Raw genomic sequence first — 26,488 nt, 5'->3', positions numbered from 1 at the left:
ATGGAAATAACAGAAGGGAGAATTTTAGGCATGTCTCAAATAAAGGTGGTGGTGGCATTAACAGATTCAGAGTGCAGGTTTATTTTCCTTGCTAGCTGAACTGCATTCACATGCTATGAATGTGTAAGGGGCAATAAGGAGAGGCAGAACATGGCTACCAGCCGTAATCTGCCCATGACACAGGTCTGAACTGCTTTGCTCTCACTGAAAGTTTTGTGGGTTTTAATAGCCATATTATCTAGATGTTGTTTAGATATCTGCCAAAACATTCTCACATCTGTAGAAGGCTGATCATCATCACCACTGGGAGATACTGACTTTGGATTTCCCCTCATTCTGTATTTGGTAGAGGTGCCTAAAAAGCTCTCTGCTGAGGGAATAATGACATTGGCATCCCACTAAAATGAAAACAAAGCAAAACAACCCCCCAAAAAACCCTGATTGCTTGAAAACATTATTTCCATGCACTTAGTCAATAGGTAGTAGAAAATAGTCATGTCAACTAATCTTCAAGAATGGCTCAGAATCTTGCAGTTATTTTAGAAATTGTCTGCTTCATAGATAACCTGGTTTCCCATCAGCCTGGCATGTCTGAGCTGTGGGTTTATTATGTTTCTCCCATGATATATTTGGTTCCACAGTGACATTGCCAGACAAGCCCAAAAATTTACAGAAATTTTGCTTTCAAATTAGGAGGAGGGAGGTGGCTTCTAGATCTAGAAATGTGACTTCTTATACGTCTAAAAATACTTGCCTTGAAGCTTAGCCTTTGCCAAATAGAAATAAAACCAAACCAAAACAAAAAATCCCCCAAACAAACAAAAAAACCCACTGTGTTGTGGCCTGGAAAAGTATGTGGTTGCACCCCTCTGTCCCAGGACTATGTAATTTTCACTCTGTACACGGGCTCTGTCTGATGTGGTGAGAGACGAGCACACAAGGGCCAGCTTGGGCTTAGCAAATGGGCTACACTTACGGCCCTAGCTCCCCCTTGTGTGTTAAAAAATAGGACTGGTATACGGATATAGCGAAGCATGGGGTTTCTTATGTTCTTTTCAACATTTACAGTGCTTTCAGTTTATGTTGTTTAATGGTGTTGAGGGGGGGAAAGCCAGGTGTTCTTCACTGTACACACTGGAATATGAAGGTGTTAGCCCTTCTATAGAGTTGGGATTTTCTCTTTTACAAATGGTTTGTAAAGAAACGCTGCAGACAAGACCTATCTACAACATCTATAGCTTCTCTTTTCCAGGGTTAGTTCTTGGATTAGCCCTAGAAGGCTGTGCTGCTGCAACGAGACCTTACCTGGGCCGCAAGCTTCAAAACCTGGTGTGATAAACCTACCCTGCAGCCAGCTACCAAGAAGGTCCTTGCCAAATTCCTCCAGGTGTTGAGCAGATGTGGCTCCCACACAGGCACATCTCCCTGCCGGGCATCGTTCCCTTTTCATTTGAAACTGTTATTCCAGTGGAACTTGAGAGGCTATGGAAGCCATTCACAGGCCAGTTAGTATAATCTGATTAATAGCATCAAATTATTGTTATTTTTGCAGTCAGTTAAAACAGTGAAATTAAATAAAGCTTCCCCTGGAGAGGAGGACGTGTCTAGGAGATGAAACCCTGTGCTTGCTGCTGTGGTCCAGTGCCTGTGCCCTCTCCTTCAATCAGCATCCATGGCAGGAGGAGCTGTCAAGGCAGCCCGGAGCTGTTTTGTAAGGCATGTCACAAGATCGCTCCTTCAGCCGACAGCCTGCATTTATGTTGACTCAGAGCTTATGAAAGCATTTCCCAAGGCTGGGTCCAGATTTGTTCTCTGTTTGCAGCTGTTACCTTAATAGCGCTTTGAAGTGGTTTCTCTTGGACAGAAAACCAAGTTCCTCACTGTATAGCACTAGTGGTCAAATATTGTTTATTTAATTTAATTTTATGTGTTTGGTGTTTAAATAGAAAATGAGGCGAAACCCCAAAGCGGCCCAATTTAAAAAATTAAAAAGTGGAATTAGCAACAGAGAGAACCCAAGATGGGCAGGGAAATGTGAGATGAAGTTGCAAATGGCACTGAAGCATAGAGAGAGGCTAGTCTTGCTCCAAAGGGCAGGACTCCAAGGAGGCATAGGCACAGTGAGACTGTGCAGATGCTCTGGCCAATGGAGGCACTCAAGGAGAGGCTGGAGCAAGGTGAGCCAAGGTGAGCCCTGCCGGGAACCCCATATAGGCATAGCTCCTGTCTGGGACCCTGGTTGGCACTGTTCCATGCAGTCAAGGAGCTCTCTTTCCCAGAGAGAGGGGAGGGGATGGGATGGGATGGGATGGGATGGGATGGGATGGGATGGGATGGGATGGGATGGGATGGGATGGGAAGGGATGGGATGGGACGGGATGGGATGAGATGGGACGGGAGGATGTGCTGTGTGTGGTGGAAGAGGTGTAGCACTAGATTCACAGGACGAGAGATGTCTGAGCCTGTACATCAGTGACGGGAATACTGGGAGGAGGGTGTCTGGACCTGCCCTGGCTGCATTTCCTCCAGAGTCTCTGCAGTGGAGCTGGGATGGGTTCCCCAGTCACTTTCATCCCTCAGCTGTGTGCATGCCTGATGTAAATCTCTTGGAAGACTAAGGAAAGCAGTCCGAAGCAGCACACAGAAGTGAACAGGGAACTGATGGAGTTTGTTGCTTGTAGGACTGAGGTACATGTTTTGCAGCTGTCCTGGAGGGGAGCAGCAGCATCAGTTCCATACATTACTGGAACAGGGAGAGCCAGAACTTTTCCGCACTATAAAAATAGTTGTCCTAAGAGTCAAAGGCATGAAAAACAATTCCTAGGCATAGGACTAATGTGAAAAAAACACATTGACAAGTTCAAGGTGGTCTGTTTGTAAACCTTCCAATATGCAAAAGGAAATCAAGAAAAGGTGCTTCATTAGCCTGATGATGAATGCATAAAGCATAGGGTGGGGGCAAGGTTGGTGTCATTAATGTGAAGGATGCAAAGATGATGGGTGAATTGAGAAGAAATGCACACACACTCTGTGGCCTTTCTTTTATGCTTGTAGCTGGAAATAACTAATGCAATCTCTGCAGAGCCTTCAAGCTGAAGATGAATTTAAAGCTGCCTCTCCTTATGTGTGTGCATGTGGTGTACTATGGATTTGTACATCAAAATAACAGCCAAAACTACTTCTAAAGTTGTAACCCCATTAAGACAATTTTCTACCAGTTTAAAGGTAGTAAAATGCAATTAGTGGCCGCTGTATTTTTTTTTTTTATCTTGTGGACACTGTTTTCACAGTATGGACAGAAAACTAACCTCACATCGGTCATTGCGCAGATGTCTGACTTTATTTAGTCCCAACCAGTAAGGAAAAATCAATAAGCAAGAAGTGAATAACTCAAGCACATCAGTCATATAAGCAGCATTACTTGGTCACAGATCACTGTTGTAACAGATTAATTTATAGGCAATAAAGTATCATATCTAAATTGAACACTGTCAAAACTATTTTCCCTTTTGAGGATTGGCTTGCTTTTTATTTCCTTCTAAAAGAAAGAAACCTGTTTATAGATCATAAGTGCCTAGTGTATAATGCTCTATGACAAATAAATACATGTGTTATGCAGTAGGTCAAAGTTCCCTCTAAGGTTCACCATTGTAAATGAGAGGAGAAAGGGATGCAGTGTTTGATTACTGGAGCTTACCGTTTCAACCCACCATTATTAAAAATGACTCCATACATACTCCATGGATGAATACAGCAAAATGTATCAAACAATAAAATGTCAGTGGCCACGTACCTGGAAGCCTCTGTTCATGTCCACCATTTAAGAAGACCAGGTCTGAGCTCAAACTCACAATAAGCAGCAGGAGTTTGGTAACAAAACAAACCCCTGTCCCTGTGGGAAGATGTTGGTTAAACCACCAGCAACTGGTTGTTCTTTTACCATGTAGCTCACCGCAGCTCTGGAATGCAGCCAGAGCCTGCATAGACAAGCATGGCAGAAAAACTCTGTGCGTGTGTGTGTGTGTGTGTGTGTTTGTGTGTTTGGGAGGGGAAACCCCTACTGGCATTTGAGGGCATGTTGTATCCCCACCACCAAGCAGGACGTTTCGCTCCTGTACAAGAGTCAACAATATTCAGCTGATGAGTTAATCATTCAAGAGAAAGCAAAAGAATGTAAAAACTAGGGTTGCCTTTCACTGTAGGAAAAATATAAATAATGTTTTCTTCCATTCAGTAAGGCACTGTACTTTTTTGGGGGTGACCACGATCTTCACCTTTTCCTTCTCTTCTCCCTTGAGGCCTAGCCTGCTCCAAAATGCCCCAGAGAGGTATGGCCATAAAAGGTCCTTTGCCATGTGCTGTCCCCTGGCTGTTTTCATCTTTGATTAAGCAAAACTGAAACCAGCATTTAATCCATAAAGCTGGAAATTAGACTGGAGGGGGAGGGGTGGGAGAATGCTGTCACTGCAGCCAAAGGGCAGCTGAGTAATTTGTCTGAAAAACAGCCCAATGTGGTTTCCTCCAATGTTTTCAAACTCTTTCACATGGAAAAGAAGTAAAGCCATAGCAACTGCAATAATTATGGTGCATAGATAATTGCCAAGAGGCACAATCTTTCTGAAATATTTGTATAGCTTTTCCAGTATATCTGATCTTCTTTCTTAGCAACAACAGCTGATGTGTTAGCCTTTATCAAGGCTCAGAGAAATATTCCAAGCAGGAGGAATGAACAGTTCTTCAGGAAAACCTGCATAATAACCAATATAAGATTCCACTTCTTTGGTGGATTTGAGCTGCTGTTATTTAGTGAAGGCTTTTTGAGCATTTGTTAAAGATTATGGGAACTGGAAGTATGACAAGGGACTGGGCTGTATCAGTATGCTTTAGGGCTGAAAATATGCTTGGATGGGGTGCCAGTTCAAGTCCCCCAGGGCCCATGGGAATGTGAGACCCACAGCACATCTTGGAACGCATCTTCCACAGGAGCAACCAGTAGCTTGTGAGCAGCCTGAAGGGGACAACGCTGTCACCCCTGGGCTTCTGTTTGTGTCCACTGGGTAGGGGCTGAGAATCATTTTTCAGGCACGAAGACATTCTTCCAGAAGGTGGCAAAAGGTAAACGACAACAACGAAAAAATTTAGATCCCGTTGCCAACCCCACACGGACTTTGGTCTGGGCGATGAGGCTGTTGATCCTTATTCCCCTGTGGCCCATATGCCTCTCCCATTAAGGACCACCAGAGCTGGAGGGGAAGCCCTTGCCAGACCCCTCTTAAATATCGATTGTATTAGACACACCGTTAATCACTGCTGTAATCATTTCTAAACTTTCCATTAAAGATGTCCAGCAGCTCTTATCCTTGCCAAAAATCTCTCCTTTTACTGTCAGTGATGAAATCAGCACCAGCTTCAAGGGTACAGAGCTAAGATAATGCTGAGAACCAAGATTATAATATTTTACAGACTTCTAATTTGGCCTGGTTCAACAGCTCTCTGGGGTAGAAAATACAACAATAGCTAATAGCAGAAACAGAACCAATTACTTATTTCAGAATTAATAAGTTGTAGCACAGTCTGTGAGTCATTTCCTTGCTGAACCAATTTTTTTTTTTTACCCATCAAATTTGCTCATGGAGTAATTATCTGGAAGACAGGAGTAGACAGGGAGCTTTTTTTCACAGAACAAATTCAAAGAAACATTAATATCTTGTAAGACCATGTCCCAGATGATTCACTGATAACCTTTTACAAGCATTTACAGAAGGGAGTTTGTGCAACACTGCCGTAGCTAACAAACTACATCATGACAGAGGAAAAGGAAAACAACAGAAAATATTTATTGACATAGCATGTGCATTGTATAATGTCTCAATATAGCAAAGGTTTGCATTTATTTTCCCAAATGAGTTGTCATTTTGTGCAGTTAAAAATAATATAAAACCACATTTTTGAAGTTTTCTGTCAGTCTTTAAGAAGTTAAGAACATTAAAGAATCATCAAAGATACCTCTGGAGGTTTTTAAGCTAAATGCTATGACACACTTGGAGAAAAAGGCTGGTGCAACAGGGACTCAAATATACTTCCAAATGTACTTCCAAATCCTTTGAGATTAGTGTGCAGTTTTAAGCTTTCAATTTAACAATATTATTTATTTTTTTTTCCCCATTCATTCTTTAATCCAGGAATTTGTAAACAGAAATATCTGCAATATTCTTTGCTTTAGAATTAGAAGCAGTTGATTAAATTTCTACAAAGATACCAAACACAAACAGAAGGTATTTGAAATAATTTTTTCCCTAGAATTTGTATCTACATGCAAAAAATTGACCCAACATTTAAATGCTTCAAGTCTGAGATTTTTTGTTTGTTGTTTCTGTTTGTTTGTTGTGAGGTTTTTTGTTTGGTTTGTTGTTTTTCTGTCTTTGTTGGTTTGTTCATTTGTTTTGTTTTGTTTTCCAATGTGGAACAGCCTTTACAGAAATCCCAACAAACGTTCAGGTTTAGAAACTTTCAAGTGAAATAAACCCCCTTCACCCACCCCACACTTGGTGACCCGCAGTGCTGGGGAGTTCACACTGATAAGCCTTTTGGCCAGGACATGGATCTGTTGCTTCCCAAGGACCCTAAACGAGCACAAGCATAATCCCTGTAATTTGGGGCAGGGATTATAGACCAGGGTCAAAACCCCCTGCCTGACAGTTGTACCTGCCAAAACCTGAACCTTCTCACAGCCCTTTCCTTGATGCGCTTGGCTGGGAAGAACAGCCTTGACTTTAACAGCGAAAGGAGACTGTTCATGTAACTTGTGGTTTTTACATCGTAATTTATACTGTTATTCCTTTATCAGCTGCCTGCTTTTTCTGACAATAGGTCCCCCTGCTACCTTGCAGCCATTTCATCTGCTACTTTTCCCACTTTCTTTATCCCTTGCATACCACCTCCATCTTCCTGCTCTTTTATACCATCTTTTTCTCCTGCTCTCTCTTTCTGTATTAATTGCTGTTTGCTGCCAGGTCATTCCTTATCAGCAGAACAGGAGGAATTCCACAGCTGCTTTTCTCCTCCAGATGCAAACGAACAATTTTTTTACTTAAGCCACATTCTGGGCTGATTCATCCTCCATACAGACACATGCATCTGCAAAATTTGGATGATAAATTATAAACTGAGTCAAGGAGTTTTTAAAAGTATCGGGTAGTCTATACCTCATGTAACAGAAATATTTTTGCTACCTAATATTGTGTTTTTCTTTTGTTAAGATAATACAAAGTTAGATTTAATTTTTCACATTGCAGATAATTCCCTTGACTTCCATTGTATGTCTAAGAGCCCCAAATGCACAAACTCATGCACAAATGCCTGCAGAAGCTGGTCTGCGTGTATTAATGGTTTGTATATGAGATTCATCTTTGGCCCGGGAAAAACTTATTTGTTAACTTTACAAATTGCCAGTAGCCCCCTAGCAGAAAAGGGATTTGACTGAGTTTGTTTTTCTCCTAAAGCCAGGAATACAGTTAAAGAAAAAGATCTACTATAGCAACTGTTACAGAAAAGCATTAGCCCTAATGTGAACAAATGATGTACAGCCTGGCACTTGAAAGAGGGAAAAATCCTTTGGGGAACATCACAAGGGCTCTATCCCCTTCTTGGGCTGGAAACCCAGCCTTGATGCTGGTGTCCTTGACAACAACAGAGCTGATCTACTTACTGAGGACACCCACTCCTTGTATTTTCTCATAGATGACTAGATACCATCTGCAGTTTTCTAAGGAAATCTGAGATAACCACAGCTTAGAAATTCTTGTCCCATTTGCAGTGGCTGGTACCAAGAGCTCTATACCGGACATTGACCTCCTGGGGTAATGTATAAGCACTCAATTTGTGAACTATTTCAGAAGTCCCTGTAGTAAGCAGCCACAACGCCTACATAGAGCATTTCCTTCTCTATTAGGCCAAGTGGTAGACTGAAATGCTGCCCAGCATGCAAATACAACAGGAATAACATATTGTCCAGGTCTTCTCGTGCCTGCATTCCCTTGTCTGAAGGTGCTGACCCAGTCAAAATGGCACACACTCTACAAGCCTATATATTTGTGTGTGTTTGTGCATGTGCATTCAGACACAGAGGCTTGAATATATATATAGTTTCAATTAATTTTTATGTTGCTCTGGCCAGCCTCTCCAATCTCTTAGTACCACAAAATAGGGCACTGAGCATCTAATACTTATCCTCTGAGGATAAAAATTTGTCACCAAGCCTGGTATGAGAACTTGAGGTTGTGGCTGAGGTATTTATGCTGAATGATTATTATAACAAGACCATTTGAAAGCTGATGTCAAAACTTTTCATTCTTACCTTGTCCTTGATTCCCAAACTAACACAGAAATATGGTTCAGTTATATTTCTGCTCCTAAGGAGTACACCTAAATAAGACTCAACAAAACAAAGAATTTGCTAAGCCACCTTACCATGGTTTTGGACCCAAATCAACAATGAGAATAATTGTAACAAAATCTATGGACCTAGGTAGACTTGTATTGGATTAACAATGTGGTACCATATTTGTCACAGTAACTATGGAAAAAGGCACTTAAGAAAAACATTACAGAGCCAGCTAAAGAATATTGTAGGCTCATTGCATAGTGTGAGAGTACTAAACACTGGACTGAGGTGATTCAAAATTACTGTCAGCAAAGCCATACATCTTAGTAGAGACGTTAACAACAATAAAAAATAATGAACCTTAAAGTCTTAGACATTAATTTCTAAGCTTATAAAATTATTATTAGTTTTCTGCAATCACACAATAACATAAAATTTTAAAAAGGGGAAAGAAAAGTGTTCCCTGAAAAGGCTGACATTAAAAGAAATATTATCTTTTAAAATGACATCTCTTTCAATTAATGAAATATTGTTAGAGTTATGGTAAGGAAGCAAGTCTTAAATTTTTATGCTTTGGCAATAATATGACCAAGAAAGTTGCCTGCACATTCCAAGTGTCAGGTTTTATACTTTCGATCATCTACAAAAAAAGTGGGTTATTAAAATTATCTTATTTCATCAGAAGATATTACAAGCATATTTTAAAGATACCAACAAACAAATACTGTTTTAAAATCTTGTTATATTTTTTTTTCTTCAGCACACGAAGAAAATGTCTTTTGGTCAGCATAAACTTATGATCAAAAGAATGAAGTATTGTGGTAGTGAATAATCATAAAAGTATTGAAACCCGAAGGATATGATTGGAAATACACAGTATCATTTTATCTTATCAGATTAACGTAGCACCATAACAATCCTTTGTGCTTCAAAATTTTGATATAAAATAAAAGATATAGACTTGTGTAGCAGTCAACAACAATTTTTAAAAGGTGATTTGTGTTTAAAAGTGTGTAAAAGGTAAGCTGTCTTTGTGTTTTCATTAAATACATGGTTCAGCAAACTTATTGAATGAAATTATTTGTTAACTATCGCTAATACCAAACAAGATATCTGTTACAATGTACAGGACAGTTATTCTACCATTCAGAAGATGGTACAATTTAGTTGGCAGAATTTTTTAGTTCAATCCTGTAACTCCTGTTGAGGTGGAGTCTGAATATGACATGATTAAAACCACCCATTTTGCAAAACCATATAAAGCCAACCTAAAATATTACTTTCCAGCTCCCAGCCTAATACATACTATCCTATCTATGAAGCTGAACTCTTATAAAAGTAATTTATAAAACCCGAAAAAAATGGTTAGCACCCTAAAAATCTGTGAAGCTCTAAATGATTGTCAAATAGCCACTTCAGAAGTCAATGACTTCTTCCAATGGTAAAGCTAAACATTTGACTAGAAACTAAACCTACAGCTCTCCAAATACTAATTAGTACGCAAATGCATGTGTTTAAGAGATATAGCTTCTTAAAGAAGATTTAAGGGCATTAAATTACGTCCTGATGTTTCTTCTTCTTGCAAACATGGAAACTTCTATGTTCATTAATTTCTTCTTGCTGTTTTTACTGAGAAATGAAGTGAAACTTGTCTTTAAGGTCCTCTGCTACAGAAATTCAGGATTTCCATGGAAGTGTTCCTGCAGCAACCAGAGGAGGAAGTTTTCCAAACTAACAAGCATGAACTAGACTGTTTCTTCTCATCACGGAGCTGTGGTCTTCAGAGAATGCCAAAATAATATCTTGTTCTCGTGCAGTTCTCTGGATCACCCCGCATACAGAGTAATGTGCTGTATGCACAACTTGCATTGAAGAATTGGAACAGAACCCTGAGAAAAGCAAATCCATTGGGAGAAATAGATATTGTTTAATAATACCAGTTTGAGATATTTCACTCCTTCCCTTGGGGGAAAAAAAAAAAAAAAAAAAAAAAGACAGATGTACTCATCTTTTTCCTGATGTGAATGGTTTGAATTTATCACGATTGCAAATAATATAAATATGGTTGGGATTTTAAGTGCATATCTAGGGCTGACTGCAATTAGAAATTTTTTTTTTGACAATTCTACCCCTCCGCCAGCAATTCAGTGTTCCTCAAGTCACTATTACATTACTAGTGAGCTCTGAGTTTAAAAACATCCTGACTTGGAGTGATGTTCTTCCAGTACCTGCTGCAGCAGACTTTCGCTCTACGGTAATGCGGGTGCTAAGCGACTTGGGTTCAGGTCTCTTCAGCCCTGTGTGCAAGTCTCATCATTCCCATGCATCCAGAAGCAAATCTGGGCATATTTGAGAGGAGTAATTCTTACTGCTACATTGTAATCCTGCTGTTCACCATTGACATCCACCCACTGATGGCCGGAGAAAACTGCAATGATCTTGCGTTTCCACTTCTTTTTGTTTGGCTCTTTGAGACGGAGATAGACACCAGATCCAGTGGAGCCAGGCTCAGCATCACAATACTGATAAAAGAGATCATTGGACTCATCAGAAATGCTACAAAATCTATAGACCAGCTGCCCAGACCGATCATTGTCAAAACCTGAGAAGTGGATCATACTCCCAGGCATCATTTTGATTGTCGGGCTGATTCCCAGCTCCATGTATTTCCTTTTGTGGGGACGCTTGAGCTCCAGAACAGCATAATCGTAATCCAGGGCAATATCCCCAGAGACACCCTTAAACCAGCCTTTCGGGATGTGGGTACTCTTCACCCTGGTCCACTGGAAGGAGGGCATGCCATCTGAGGTCTCCTGCTTCCTCCCAGATCTCCTCTGCTTTCTCCCATCACCTTTGGATCGTTGCCTTTTTCCTGTGGCAACTTCAGGGTCCTCTTGGGCCGCAGAAACTTCTCTCCTACTTCTTTTACCACCTTTGCGCTTCCTGCCGTTGCCTCTGGATTTTGTCCTCATCAGGCCCACCCTCAGCCTTTTGCTGCCCTTAACATAATCCTTGCCATTGTGCAGACAGTGGGCAGCTGTTAGCACGTGCTTGGGAGAAATGAGAACACCACTGCAGCCGGTAGAGATCTTCACAGCTGTGTTGAACGGAAAGTTGGTCATAAAGCGCTTGTCATAGATGCTGAACCTGCTGTCTGTTCCATATATCTGCCTCTTCTTTCTCGGAGACCTTTGTGTGGTTGTGTTTCCAACTGGGTCAAGTACTGGTCCAAGGACATTCACTTCGGTCAGGGTACGTGTGCCATTTTCAAAAACTGTCTCATAGGATAAGAGGTCCTTCAAGTCAGACAAGCTTGGCACAGGCAATTTCCTTTGACATTCAATTCCACATACACTGTTCAGCTCTAATTTGGGTTTTGCTTCAAATTTAGGGCTGTCAAGGGAGAAAGTTCTTCTGCTCACAATCTGGGGAATCTTCTTTAAGTGCCAAGTAAAATCTTGTTCAGTTTCTGTTCCATTAGTGAGACCCAATATAGGTATGCAAAATATGAATAGCAGTAACATGTGCTCCATCTTATCTATTTTTTTCTAAAACAAGAAAGAGAAATTTGAAAATACACATTGGAAATATGCACAGTTATCTTAGTATCTTCAAAGTACAATCATGCAATATTAGCACTGACATCAGTGAAACAGAATTTAGCATTCTTCTCAAAATTAAAATGCCTCAAATATTCCCTGTATTGCCTTTGATGCTTTCAACAGTCTCTAGCAAGCTGGGTGCAGATGAGTCAGCCAACATCCATGCTGAGCTACCTACTGGAAGGTGGAAACAGCTGAGTTTTACCTGCTTTTCCCTCAGCGGGGCAGCAGTCTGAGTCATTCCATTCTGTACAGCAACCTTGTTTTATTAGTCATGTAGGAATGTAATTATGTTTTACAGTTATCTTCTCTATAGCTGCTTTCCCCAACATTGCACACTTTTAATATTCAGCTGGACAGGGTGCCAGGCCATCTTGTCTAGACTGTGCTTTTGCCAGTAAAGGTTGGACCAGATGATCATTGAGGTCCCTTGCAACCTGGTATTCTGTGATTCTGTGATACTGGTTGTGGGTAGAACATGGTTGTAAACTACTAATATGTTCAAAAGTCACATCCAAAAGTTGGGATCCAGGCAGAGATGGACAGACAGGCTGCACTCATGAGACTTAGGAACCCTTAGGAAAACCAACTGTGGTCTCTCATTTAATGGCCAAAAAGTAGCAGCTTTGAGTGACCAACACTTCTGCATTACTCACCCAGCTAGGAACTGTGAATCTGCCTGCTATGGAAAATGCCACTTTGCAAATTGCTCTCCCAAGGACCCAAATTAGAAAGATCTTCTTGCCCCTTTCAAAGTTTATGTTGTCTGGATGTGACAGATGGAGCAACCTGGGCACCTAAACAAGGTGGCAATTCTCATTGTAAATGCTTTCAGCTTCTGCTGCTCTGAAAAGCACCATTATCCTGCAGATCCTGCCTTATATCTCCCTGTGTGCCATGGCTGCCAAAACCTCATTCATTTCCTATACGTGGGTGTCTGATTCTCTCTCAGGATGTCAAAGAATTTCAAAATCCATGGTTGGAAGGGACAGGTGAGTGAGGAAAGTAGAAGGCTGCTGGTCTAGAGGAGTCTCCTGGTTATATACGTGCAGAAAAGCCCAGCCAAGTAGGAGGGACAAGTCTGCTGACTCATCACATGTCTTTTTCCAGCAGGATCCCACAAAGGCTGCAGGAACTGTGCTGTTTGTTTCTTATGGTCACTAGTGGAAAGCCCCACCTAGATGGGGTGATGCGCCACACAAAGAGCTAATACTTTAAATGGGAAAGACGAAAAGCAGTATTATTACCATCTGTAGTTGGGAAACATGCAGAAAGAATGTAAAATTGTTAGAAGACTGTGACAGAGCCAGAAACTGAACCCAGAAGTCTTGATTCAGAGCTCAAAACCTGACTGAAAATACCATTTTTCTCCTTTGGCAGCAGTGATGCCAGTGGCATTAGCCAACTACTGGCCACTGTCCTTGGAAAAGCTGTGCTTTGTTCTCATGTCCTTCATTCCAATTACATGGAAACCTCAGCTGTGTGAAAAAAAAAAGGGCCTATGATTAAACTTTAAAAGCCAAGCAATTCAAGGATATGTATGTGGTTAAGCTTTCTGGTTTACACTGTAATGGCAGTGTAAACCAGGGCAAAGATAACTGCTTTCCTTTTCTTGAGCTCAGTTTAGAATAATATGAGCACTGCCATCCATTGAAACAGCCTGGTTACAAGCTACCTAAAGATCTAGCATGAAAAAGAGGAGTATGTGTGCAACATGGAAAAAGAGTGGTAACATCACTTCAAAAGCTGTATAATGGACCAACAACTCCTATAATTTTGAGGCATCTTCATCATACAGACATAGCTTTTGTCTATAAGAGGTAACAATTACCACTAAGCACTACGGTTCAAACATAGCTTGTTGCTTCTGATGTCAAATTCAGAGGGTGGTTTTGTTTTAGCATAATTTTTGGTGCTTTTCACCTTTGCCTGCATGAAACACCAACCTTCACCCAGAATTTACTCACTCGGATATGTGTAAAATACATTTTACAATACAGTATAAACATATCCCCCCTGGCTTTGAAGTAGCTAACCCGCGTTTTGGAGATGATGTATGGACTTTCATAAAGCATCTGGAGTTTACAGTGACTCACAGCACTAAGCTCTGGGGTGTGTGCAGTCATACTAAGAGCTATCTGAAGGTTTTAAAAGAAGAGCAGAGTCATCCCAGGCACAAGATTTTGCAGATAGTCGACAGTTGGCCATACCAGTTTAGGTTACTGATATAGCAGAAATGCAGATATATAAACATTAACTTTAATATAAGAAGTTACCTTCAAAGTATTGCTTTGGTTATTCCTCAATTAGTAATAAATTTGAAGAGAAATTATGATTAAATATCTATGGATAAATGATAAGGTGTCAAAATAAAGAAATGCTATTAGAGAGAACATAAGAATAGATTTTCTGGACTGACAAAAGGTCCACCTCAACTAAAGTTGATGCAGAAAAGCTGGTTTAAATTTGCTTTGCTCTAACATAGCTGTTGAACAGCTACAAGGTATTAAGAAACCTAGATCTTCTGTCAAGCTCGAGAATGCCCTTTCTATGTTCTTTCCTAGAATACTCCTCCACTACTCAAGCCTTCCTTGGGGTTTAGTCATTTGATATTTCTCTGTGGTTGAATTTTATGAGCCCTAAGGAAAGTTCATTCACTAACTGCTAGTTCATATAGAACATCTTAGAGGTCCCTGAGTTGATATCATTCCACTGTGATGGCTGAAGTCTTCCCAGATGGACCCATAAACTAACTTTTCTTTATACAGTGATTTTCTGCAAGCAAATGGGTGGAGTACTATGGCTCTCTTTAAAAAGGAAAAAAACCAAAACTCATAACCCTCAATAGATGCGTTGGAGCCTCCCATTTGAAATACTATACTCAAGTGCTCTCTATTTACCAAAGCAGTCTTAGAAGCCAAGATTTTCATCAATCATAATGAACCACTTGTTGCTTGTAATGAACTAAATACATTTCAGAAGAACTGGAAGAAATCCAAGCCAAGGAATTTGATTAAAATGGTAATTCTCACTGCAGACCAGAGCAGTGGCCCTACTAGGCAGCTTTATCATTTACAGCCATGCACTTAAGCTCTGTTTACTAACCTGATCTCTGCTGTTTAAGCAAGGCCAGCTTCAAGCACCAGCAGTGTCAGCAGTAGCCATGGCATATTTCAGGTTGCCAGCAAGGGGGAACACAGGGGTTTCTCTTGCCAGATAATGGGGATGGAAATGTGTAGAGGGCTGCAAAGACACCTTTGCAGGGTGAGAGAAATGGAGAGAAGATACAGTCTCCAGGGGAAGGAGGAAAGGTCCTGTGAAGGCTACAAGCTAGAAGCAAGAAGAATATCTCAACATCTTACTCACACTTTCCACCATGCTGTTTTCCACTCTTCCTCCACACCCTAAGCTGCTCTGCCCTCTCCTTTCCTTCGCTCCTTTTCCATACGAATTTTGGGTTGGCTTACGGTAATTAGAACCCTTGAACCAGCTCTGCCTTTATGGTAGGATGAATTGCTTCAGAGAAGACAGAATATGGAAACAAGAAAGTGAGAGAGAGATCCCCAGCCCCATGAGAATGTTGAAATTCTCCTTCCAGTTCCCAAACCCAGCTGTTAACAGTGAGGACTCCCTGTTTGTTGGCATTCCAGCTGCCAGACGTATGTATACAATTAAAAGTATTTCCAGTTCTTCTCAATTCTTGCTTCTAACATCAAATCTCTCTGCATTCACAGGACAAAACCTACCCATGTCCTAACTTTTCAGGATGTCCTTCAAATATTTTGCCAGTGTGACCTATCTTAATCCACCAGAATGCATCTCAAATGCTCTGGGGAATGCCTGTAGTTGAAGAGAACTAGAATGTTTCTCTTCAGGCTACCTCAGCGTGAATATACATGGCAGTGTAGTTCAGACAGAAGAAAAGTTGTGTCCAACTACCTGGGAGCATTTTATCTTGGTCTGTTCAGTGCAGCCTCTGCTCTGGGGTTTGCTTTTTATTGTAGGAAAGTCAGAACATTTCAAACTAAGTTTACATAATTTTAAATGTAATTTTCAGACCATAAAATATTAGAAGCTGCTACACTAACCACCTCCTTTAACTGCTTTTGGCCTTTTTCCTGAAGTGGCCTGAAAGTTGGAATTCATGGTTCTTCTCTGACAAAGGAAAACGGAGAAGAAATTTTGGAAATCACACACTCCTTAGAAGAAATCATTACCCTAACCTTACCTGCCACTTCCCCCTTAACTCCTCCTGGTGTGCTCACTCTGTATATTGATGCGTTGATTTCATCCTCCCCTCTGACTTACATAGAAAACCCCACAGCGACTCTTGGCTCTTACAACATTTAAGCAGTTTCAGTAGACAGAAGAAGAACTTAATTTTGCACGGCAGGCGTGGCAGCTCATTTCTGAAATCACACGCGCAGGCGAAAGCAAAGAAAGCGTGGGACGAATGGCAGTGGGGACAGTGGCTTCATCTCCGACGGGGCTTTCCCTTTCCCGGCCGCCCCCGCCGCGGCCGCGGGGCGGCGCGCCCGGACAGCCGGTGGCCCGGCAACGGCGGCCGGCGCGGCTTCACCCTCTGCCTGCTGTCCCCTGGGTCCCGGGCTGGTCCCCGGCAGCCCCTGCTCCTCCCAGCCCTTCCCGCCGCCGGGCTCGTCCCTCCGCTCCTCCGGGTCGGGGAGAGGCGGCGGGGAGAGCCCGCGTCCCGGCCGCCGCTCCACCGCTGAGCGGCTCCGGCCGTCGAGCACGGCCAGCCGGGGCGGCCCCCGGGAGGGGAGCGGGCGGGCACCGGTCAAGGACCAGCCCGAGGAACGACGGGGATACTTTGCTGGGATGGCTGCTTTTCCACTGCCCGTTCCGTTACTGCCGGCTGCTCTTCTGCAGTGGCACGTTAAAGCCCAGGGTTCTCCTAAAACGCGCCGAGGATTGGGAGAGGACGGCTGTAACCCTACAGCTCCTGAGCCGCCCCCGGTCCTGCTTTCCGCGGCAAGCTCTGCTTTTCCGCGTCTTATCCAAAGGAGTTCCCTTTCTCCTAAGCCTACAAGTTAAATACCTTGGCACAGCGTTTTTTTGCCATTCCAAGATAAATCTACTTCCAGTAGTGACGGATCTGGATGAAATTAGTGTCAATTGCAGAAGAGCGCGGGGCTGGTAGCGCGAATGCTGAGGGTATGAATCAGAAGTAAAGGAGAGGTTGTTTTGAAGAGTGAAGAGACTCCGTGCCTGCTCTCCGCAGAGGACACAGCACAGACACAAAACCCTGAAAGCCCAATAAATATGCCACTTGCTGCCATTCCGTTAGCCGTCTTGTGAAAGCAGCTTTTTTTTTTTAAAAAAAAAAAAAAGGAGCAAATAAATGCGTCACGTTCTAGTCCTATCAAAAATATATCCATCAGGCTAAAGGGACAGCAGCTTTATACAAAACCCTCCAGCTGCCAAGCCCAAGGCACGGACATCGCTCAGCCACATATTTTTTTAAAAAACGAGTAGTGTAGTAAGAACGACATTGAAAAAAAAAAAAATCACCTTACGGACGTTACCTTGGACTGCCCAGTCCCCGGCCCCGAGCTGCCCCGTCCACGGGCGGCCACCCTCAGCCCCCATCCCCAGCTCCCAGGCTTCCCACCGAGCGCTGCCCCGATCAGGTCTCTCGGGCCACCCTCTCCCCGCCAGGGCCGGCGTCGGGAAAAGTTTCTTTCATACCTGGCACCCCGCAGGACGAACAGAGGGGAAAGTGACCACAGCCCCGGGGCGCGGGCTCCCCGCTCCGCTCAGCGCCGCCCGCCCGCCGCCCAGCGCCCGCGGCTACTGAGGACGGGGCGAGGGGAGCAGCCAGGTCTTCACAGGCGGGGGAGGGGATAGAAAAAGGAAAAAAAAAAAAAAAAAGAAAAGAAAAAGAAGGCGAGAGGGAGGAGGCCGGGAGGGCAAGAGGGGGAGGGCCGAGGAGGCAGATCCCGGTATCTCCTCGGATGGGAAGGGAAGACGGGGCTCTGCCTGCGGGGCGGGGAGGCGCATCGCCCCGGGAGAAGCGTCCTCCCGGCGCCGGGCGGAGAGCCGGGGTGACCGCGCCGGGACGGGGCGGGAGAGACTGCCGGGCCGGGGGGGAAGGCGGAGACAAGCGGGGAGGCGGAGGGACCCCGTCCCGGGGGGAATGGCGGGAGGGCGCTGCACCGCTCCACCTGCGTGGGGCCAGGGCCGCCGGGCACGACGGGGCCGGGCGTCTGCGACGGCGGCAGCGAGGAGGGCTGCTCCTTCGCGACCTGCTGTGGGGCTCCGGGAGGAGGCGGGGAGCGGCTCCCGGCTCCTCAGGTGGCTCCTCGGACCGGGATGGGTCTTGCGGCTGCGGGGGCTGCGGGGTGTGGGACTCTCCCAGCCCTCGGCATGCCCACGCCTCCCTGTCCGCGTCCCTCAGGGGAGCCCCGGCCCCCGCCTCCCCGGCCCGCTCCTCTTGGGCGCTCCGCTCCTTCCTAGCCCCACTCCTCACGGTCTCAGAGACCAGGTGAGAAGCGTATCCTTCTGGTCGTTACTACTCTTTATCATTCTCTTTCTGCCTTTCCCTTCCCTTGTGACCCTCTCGCCTCCTCTTCCAAGGCAGAAAGCTTTGGGTGGTAGTCTCTGCGCCACAGGTCAGCTCCTTGCACTACAACAAGGTCCTTGCTGAAGCACTCCACTGCTTGCACAGATGCACGATGTGAAAAAGCTCGTTCACTAAGCGCTTTTGCAAGTGCTGAACCTAAGTCGTTTCAATGAGCTCATCTGCTGAAAACTCGTCTCATGCAAGATGAGGGCCCACTGATTTGCCAAAACCGGCAGGAAATTTGTGGCATTGCTAGAGATCAGACTGAGATCTCCAGAGTACCGTTCTGTTGTCCTAATCATAGGCATATGCTTCCTTTCAAAGACTTAACTTCTGAAATTTAGTGGAACCAATTATATAAATAGCTTGGAAATAAGGCTTTGGCCTGCAACTGCACCCTGCAGTTTGGTTTCAAAGACTGAGGCTGAATTATTCAAAATGCTAATTTTTTTTGCAGATTTTTTGGTTGTTATTTGTGTGTACAACTTAAAATCAAAGTGGAATAATAATTATTCATGTACCTGAGGAAACAAGCTGAAGAATTCCCAGTTTAATTAACAAGGCAAGACAGAAATGAGTATAAGGTAGTTGACATTAATAAGCAATGTCTTGAATATATGAGCTTCCATACTGGGCCAGACCAAGGGCTTTGCTGGACCAAAATCTTATTGCATTAGTACAGGGTAAGGTCATGCAATAGTCTCCCCCAGCACTTTCCCTGCCACCAATATTTCAAACTCAGAGATTTTCTGAGGCAGATGTAGTTTATATGTCCTTAGTAACCTTCACATTTCTCCATCAAGCACCTGCCCGTTTTCCCTTAAACCTGCATAGCTGCTGTGGTGACAAGCTCCACAGGTCAACCACGTGCTGTGCAAAAACCTCCTTTTGTTTATTTTCAACCTGTCTATGCTAGCACTGTTTGATGCTCACCAGTTCTTTATTGTATGCCTTGTAGCCCCTTTACCACCATGAAGGATTTCAGCAAAGTTAGCTGGAACCAGAACAGCATCTGAAGGATGATGCGGCCAAACACTTCTTGGCAGTGGCAAGTGGAAAACAAAGAGCAAGACCTACTTGCATTGGGCAGCTGTGTTGAGCAACAACAACTGAAGCTTACAAGGTTAAGACTGGACATTGTGAAAAATTTCTTCACCAAAAGAATCATGCAACACTGGAACAAGCTGTCCCAACAGGTTGTGGAATCGACATCCTTGGTGGTTTCCAATACGCAGCTAAACAAAGCCACCACAGCTGACTGGATCTAATGTTGGCAGTAGTCCTGCTTCAAGTGGAAGGTTGGACTGGGTGACCTGCAGAGGTCCCTCTCAACCAATACTTCTCTGATTCTTTACCTATGTGGAAGACGCAAGAAAAATACGGATTTCTGCAGCAGCAAAAAGATATTGTTTTGTTCTTTACTGATTTCCTAACACTTCCTAGTACTTTTTTTGGTTTTTTTGACAGCTGTTGAGCATTAGGCTGATATTCTCAGGGAGCCATTTTCATAACTGAAAGACTCTCCTGAGAAGTAATGACCAGGTCAGAACCTGACTTTTCATACCTTAAGTAAGGACCATTTTCCCCCTTGTGCACCACTTTGCATTTATCTACATTGAACCCCATCTGCCATTTTATTGCTAAGTCACTTTCTTTCATAAACTGGTCTGCAGATCTTCGAGGTTGTCTCATCTTTATTAACCTAAATAACTTGATAGTCTAATCAGACTTTGTGACCCGACTACTCATTCCTTTTCTAGATCGTTTATGAATACACAGAATTGTGAAGGGCACAGCAGATTGTTATTGGTAACCTATCACCCCTGCAAGAACCAATACCATAGTAATATAATTTATTTCCCGCCTTTCAGAAGATTAAGCTAGCAGGGCTTCATTTCTCTTTGTTGAACTCGGAGTGATAGGATCAGTGTGCTTCTGCTGCATCACTCTACTCACTCCTGCTTTCAGAATCTGGGCTGGGTTGTTTATTTCATGGGGGTTTTGCTTGTTTGTTTGTTTGTTGTTGGGTTTTTTTAACCTGAAAGACAGACTGGTAATAATAGAGTTGACTCCTGCTCTCACACTCCTCTGTCTTCTCAACTGACACTCATTGAAAGCTCTCAAGATAAATGAACATCTGTAGAACATTATTTTAGAAAAAAATAGAATACACTTATGAGCATAACATATTTAATTTTAAAAATTATTTTAAACCATTTTTATTTAATCCTATTTCACAACTAACATTTTATTTCTTGCAATAATAAAAATACATTTTTGATAATTCTTAGTAAAATTTAGAGATTAAAAAAAATAATCACTGTATTAAAATTTTCCTCAAAATATACTTTGCAAAAGACATGAAGAGTATATATTTCAGACTACTGATTCTTTAGAAACACGCTGTATAATATATATGACAGGGCTGTAAAAATATAATTGTTGGAATAGTTCCAGCATGCTAATTTTATCCTTCAGAAGTAATTTTATCTCATTAGAAGATTAGTGAGCCCTTTTGGTATTTTCACATGTTCCAAAAATAAGTTTGACATCATATGCCAACTGAGAGATGTTTACTTGGAACTGAGCTTTGAAAGACTGACCTAATTTTTTTTTTTTTTTAAGTGTCAGAGGAAAAAAATAAAAGCAAATCAATCTGTATTAACAAAAAGAATGTACTGACTTCTACTAAAATTCTTCCTACATATCTACAAAGAAAATAGAGGGAAAAAAGCAAGTTTTTATCATCAGATTTGTATCCTGGATTTGAGTGAATTCACAGAACAGTAATATTCTTGGTTTCAGGTAGATAATCCATGAAGTGAGGTACAAAATGTTTCCAAATGAGATTCTCCTAGATTTTTTTCAGGTAGAAATTTGAGATAGGAGCTTCAACTTTCCCTTTGGGCAACATATGCTGAGTGTGGATGTACTGGCTGGGCAGCTGCTCCTGGAATATCGTGTGGCCTTATGCTGCTGGAGAACACACTCTGCTCCCCTGTGTGTCTTGCACAATTAAAACTATTTGATAGTAGCAAGAACACATATTCTCCACAATCTATGAATTGTATTCCATGTAGTGCATTGTGCTTCATCAGGTAAATATAGCTACTCACAAAATATTATTTCACATATGACTTATGGGAAGAGGAAACAGGCAGCTACAACTCAGGAAAACCAAAACAAGGTTCATAGATGTCAACAAGAATGCAAATGCCTATAACCAAATTAAAAGTTCAGTGTATAGTCCCTAGCCATACCCCACAAGTAGTCAGCTTTAATCTCTTCCTTTCTTCTCCCTCCTTCCTATCCTCATGTATACACATACACATGTACTTTATTCCAAAACTAGTGATTACTTGGATAGTACAGGTAGCTCCCTTTCCTTCACACTTTAATTCTCAAGCTGCATCTTGATACCCATCCAGCTCAGCTGATATGTTTCACTTCCTTTTTCTTTTCTTATCCCAGGAAGACTATTTTTTATGAGCTTTAACACTTTTCCAGTCCCCAAACACTAAACTTGGGATAACTCATTGGCTCGTGATGAATGGATGTGAGGTAATTCCTACTGCTTTCAGGACAAAGGGATGTGAAATACAATGGATCTTTCTTACAGGATCAAGAATGGTCTCCATGGTAGTGTCTCTTCTGTGACAGCTTGTTGCCACAGAAGCCCTTTTGTTTTGTGGACCAGTTGGGGTTGGTTATTGTGCTGTTCGGAGGTTCCTGTGACACAATGCTGACTGGTTAGACTAAAACTCTGAATCGGACAGACCTCTGTTAGACAGCCTGGCTTTGAGGACTTGGAAAAGATGCAAGAACTGCAATAAATCACATATTTTTTTAGGAGTGTGCATAGTGAGGATGAAGATGACACCAGCATCACTAGCTGAGGAGGATTCTGCATAGACCAGTGGACCATCACAGTAAAGGCTGACAAGGTGGTTATTAATTTTAAATTGGATATAGATGTACAAGGGAGTATGGTGGCAGAAACAAGGATATTAGCAATGACTGCGATATTGTCAACACAAGAACTTACAGATGACAAAAAAAGGTCAAATGTGAAACTCGTAGCATCTAGTTGTGACCTAATTTTCACAATATGAGTCTATGAACTAGATATATGGGTGAATAACAGACTAGAAAATAATAATTTGTGGCAGTATTGTGCAAACAGATACAATCCCTTTTCCAAGTTAAAACTATGTCAAGCTTCTAGTCACATCAAGAGAATGCTTTCTTCAGGGAGGCAGCAAGCAAAAATAAACATAGATATGCATAGGACCCATAAGAGAGAGGATCTTCTAACTGTGCAGAATGGAAGTGAGTGAAGAGCCCAGCCACCACCCAACTCCTGCCTTTTCTCATTTTTACCTCTCCTAGAACAGCAGCTGAAAATGAAACTGGATGGGCTTACTGTTCTGGCATTCGGATGTTTAGTAGAAAAGCAGAGTTGGCTGTTCATGCATCATTGCTCGAAGAGCAAAACCTAAAATTCTTACCTGATATGTAGCATCACGAAGAGTATATACATATATGCAAAGTTAATATTTTCCTCAAGTAGAATTTTCACAAGGAGAGGTACTTCTGGAGATGTGTCAGATGGCAAATATTCTTATAGACATGATTTGTTGGCAGGTTGCAGGCAGGTACTGTTAAGGAAAACTGCTGAAGGAAAAAGTTTCCTCCAACTGGCGTTCCCATTGCAGTCGGCACACCGGCAGCTTTACTGGAAAATCAGTGAACTGTAGATGGTAATACAGTATACTATGATATGGATAAATGACATTTTGATGTGAGAAGAAAAGAAGTGCATGACCAGAGGCTCAGAGAAGCTTTGGAAAAAAACCTGACTTTGGCTAAAGCTGAATATTCATTCCCTCCCCAAGCCTTTAAATTCCTATAATGGAAAGAGCATACCACTCTATTCCAGAGGAAAGTTAATAGAGTGACGTTGAGATGTTAGATAAAATAAGATTTCAGCTACCATCAGCTTGATTAACCCAACAGAGGGGAAAGAGATTCCGGGCAAAAATGAAGTAGTGAGGGACATGGTGCCTAGTCTCTCTATTCAGACCAGCAGAGGGTCATTGGCAGTGAAACACACATCTTTAATGTCGGAGAAATCAGAGGAATTAATGGCAACACAATACCAGAGAAAATGTGACATTTGGCATGAAACTGAAACTGAGTGCCTATGGTACTTCCATAAAGAATATTGCAGCAATCTTCCTCTAGCAGTATGGCCAAAGTAGGAAAAGGCACAGTGACAGAAACTGCATTTTCAAGAGCTGAAAAACACAAAAACAAAACCAAAAAAACCTGGGGAGGTTTGCCTTAATCCATGAGTGGTAAGGAATATTGTCCTTATTGTCAGTATTAAGTGAAAGTGACCATAAACCATTTACTGCCACTGCAAATATGCCCAGGAGAGTACAAGATTAATTCTTCAGCTATAGCTGCCTGAGTTATAAATTGAATACAACCCTTAGAGAAAAAAAAAAGCAACACTTTAAAAGACCCATTTACTTAACCACGTTCCAGAATAGTAATGCATCGAAAGGCAAACCTTTTTGTTTGTTCTTAGTAAACTGCATGTGTGAAGTCAGATTCAAAGAAAACCTAGTGATAGTGGTTTAAGACTCTGTTCACAACCCCAAAATAGCTGGAAGTTTCTGCTAAAATTATTAACGGTGTAATAGCTAGTAATGTTGAAATTTATAAGGTTTCACTTTAGACTTCAAGCTTAATATTCCACTGAAATGAGCACAGGCGTTTTATATGTCTCAGAGACATAATTACTATCTGCAGACTAGAAAAACAATGTTGTATTTATTGCCAAAACCCATGGTTAATACAGCGTTGGGGTTGCCAAGCATGCCTTGTTGCCATCCAGAGCACGTTAAACGTACATTATCTCTGGGTCTCTGAAGCTGGCTGGAGAAACTAGGACCAAACAATATCCAGGATGCATTTTTTAATGCAATCTCCCACCTCCTGTTTTGTATCCCACATAGTTCTTTCCTGTGTCTTCTGTCCATGTGTTCCCACTGACCTCCACACACCAGGTCCATGCTGGTAACTGAGGGCAAGCACAGCTGCAGCTAAAGTAACAGGGGATTTTTTTTTTTGTGGTTGATACTATACAGGAGAGTGAAGTAAATACTCATAACTGTATTTCTTGGCTCTCAAAGCCTTTGCATATTTCTAATACTTTTAAAGCTGTCTGTAGGTTTTCAGCTTGCTGCTGGAATCATTTCCACATGCAAACAACCCAGTGAATAGTTCAACAAGGAGAGAGAAGGCAGAAACACTTTGTACTAATCAGACACGCCTTTGCACTTTCTCAGTACTGTTTTCTGCAGTAGTATTTGCACAGAATCACATCTTCTGTCTGCCATTCTGGCTGTGTAAAGTACTCCAAGGATTTCTGGAGGTCCAGCATTGTTGTCCAGAGGCTGCAGGCAGAAGTGTCCTCAAAGGGAACCCATAGACAACATGAACAGATTTTGGGGGATGATGTAGCTTGTTGTTTTGTTTTTTTTTTTAATGCCTGGCTTAAATTTGTCCTTTATCTTAGTAAAGATGTGCTAGGACTGCCCAGCAACCCATCCTCTTTCACTGTCACTCATTACACTCGCAGGTTCAGGCAAGGTGCATCCTCATGCAGCCACAAAGAGACTCACTGGGGCCTCTCTCAGTGGACCAGTACTGTGACGAAGGAAAGACATAAGCAATAAGCTAAAGCACACATTATTCCCCCGTGTCAGGTAAATTACCAAAATATGTTAATTGCCCTAAAAAAAAAAAAAACAAAAAAAAAAAACGACATTAGAAAACATGTTATTGTTGCCTTTTTCAGATGTTGCTTGGGAAAACGATAAATTTTAGGGTAAGTTCAGAGGGTAGTTGGAAAAACAAGATCTGAGTTAAGCATGATGCAAGCTGAATTTTTTTGAAAGTGCTCCTTCTCTTAATTCCTGCCTCAAAACTCTCTAGCAGGTTGACAAGCTATAACGCTTGCAATTAAAAATGCAATGCAATCTGTGCAGGGCAGGACACTAGTAGCACTTTGAAACAGTTTATATCAGACCAGTACTTTCAGAGCTATCGTCAAATCAACAGTAGCATGCTCGTTTATTTATTATTCCAGCATATCCACACTTTTCATTTTTAATTACTTTTTTTTTAATTGAATGTGCTACAGAATCTATCCTTGGTGGCACCTTCCACAACCCTATGGGTTATTTGATACCAATGTAATATCCATTCCCATTGATTTATTTGGTCCACTTGATGGTACAACTGATAAAGTATGGAAGACAAACACAAAGCCTAAATAAGATAGTGGAAGGGTTTTTTCACTTCCCAGGACTTTATATCAGATCTCAAGAGATAAAAATAATGGTGAAGATTCAATAACCACACAAATTCTCTTCCTCTACCCATTACAATTTCTGCTTCCTATTAGCTCTCTAGCCCATGGTCTCCTTGCATAGTTTACTGTATTAAAGCAAAACAGATGCAAGAAGATTGACTTCAGAATGACTTCCATGCAAGTTAAAATAAATGGAAAATTATAGCCCCAACTTGTAATGGAAAACTGATATTCATCTTAAGAATTATCACCCATCCACATACCTCTGCTCAGCCAAGATTTTTAAACTAACAACTGCACATGATTCAGTTACCAAATTCTCATTAACAGTATGTTTTGTCAAAACTCCCTGAGGTAAGGTTTGCCTGCCTCTTGTATTTGTATAAACCTCATCTCGTTTTCAGCAGAGGCAAACATTTATACACACACAGATTATTACCACAAGTTGTGGGACTGCTCACTGGATAATCTTTCTCTATCGCAGCAAGCATAAGCTATTTGCCTTTATCCGTGGCTTGTGCTTCCCCATTTCATCGTCA

General features: G+C 42.2%; 1 protein-coding gene across 1 annotated transcript; it reads right to left on the bottom strand.

The window, feature by feature from the left end:
* Positions 1-10,674: 10,674 nt before the first annotated feature.
* Positions 10,675-11,925, bottom strand: PRSS35 (serine protease 35; the record flags this gene model as incomplete). Its single annotated transcript, XM_080342218.1, has 1 exon — positions 10,675-11,925. Exon 1 carries the CDS (start codon positions 11,914-11,916, stop codon positions 10,675-10,677), a length of 1,242 nt encoding a protein of 413 aa, XP_080198344.1. The 5' UTR covers positions 11,917-11,925.
* Between the last annotated feature and the right edge of the window lie 14,563 nt (positions 11,926-26,488).

This window comes from Nesoenas mayeri, assembly GCF_963082525.1.
Source record: "Nesoenas mayeri genome assembly, chromosome: 3".
Lineage (NCBI taxonomy): Eukaryota > Metazoa > Chordata > Aves > Columbiformes > Columbidae > Nesoenas > Nesoenas mayeri.
The sequence above is the reverse complement of the archived record's forward strand: the minus strand, read 5'-3'. Positions and strand labels throughout refer to the sequence as shown.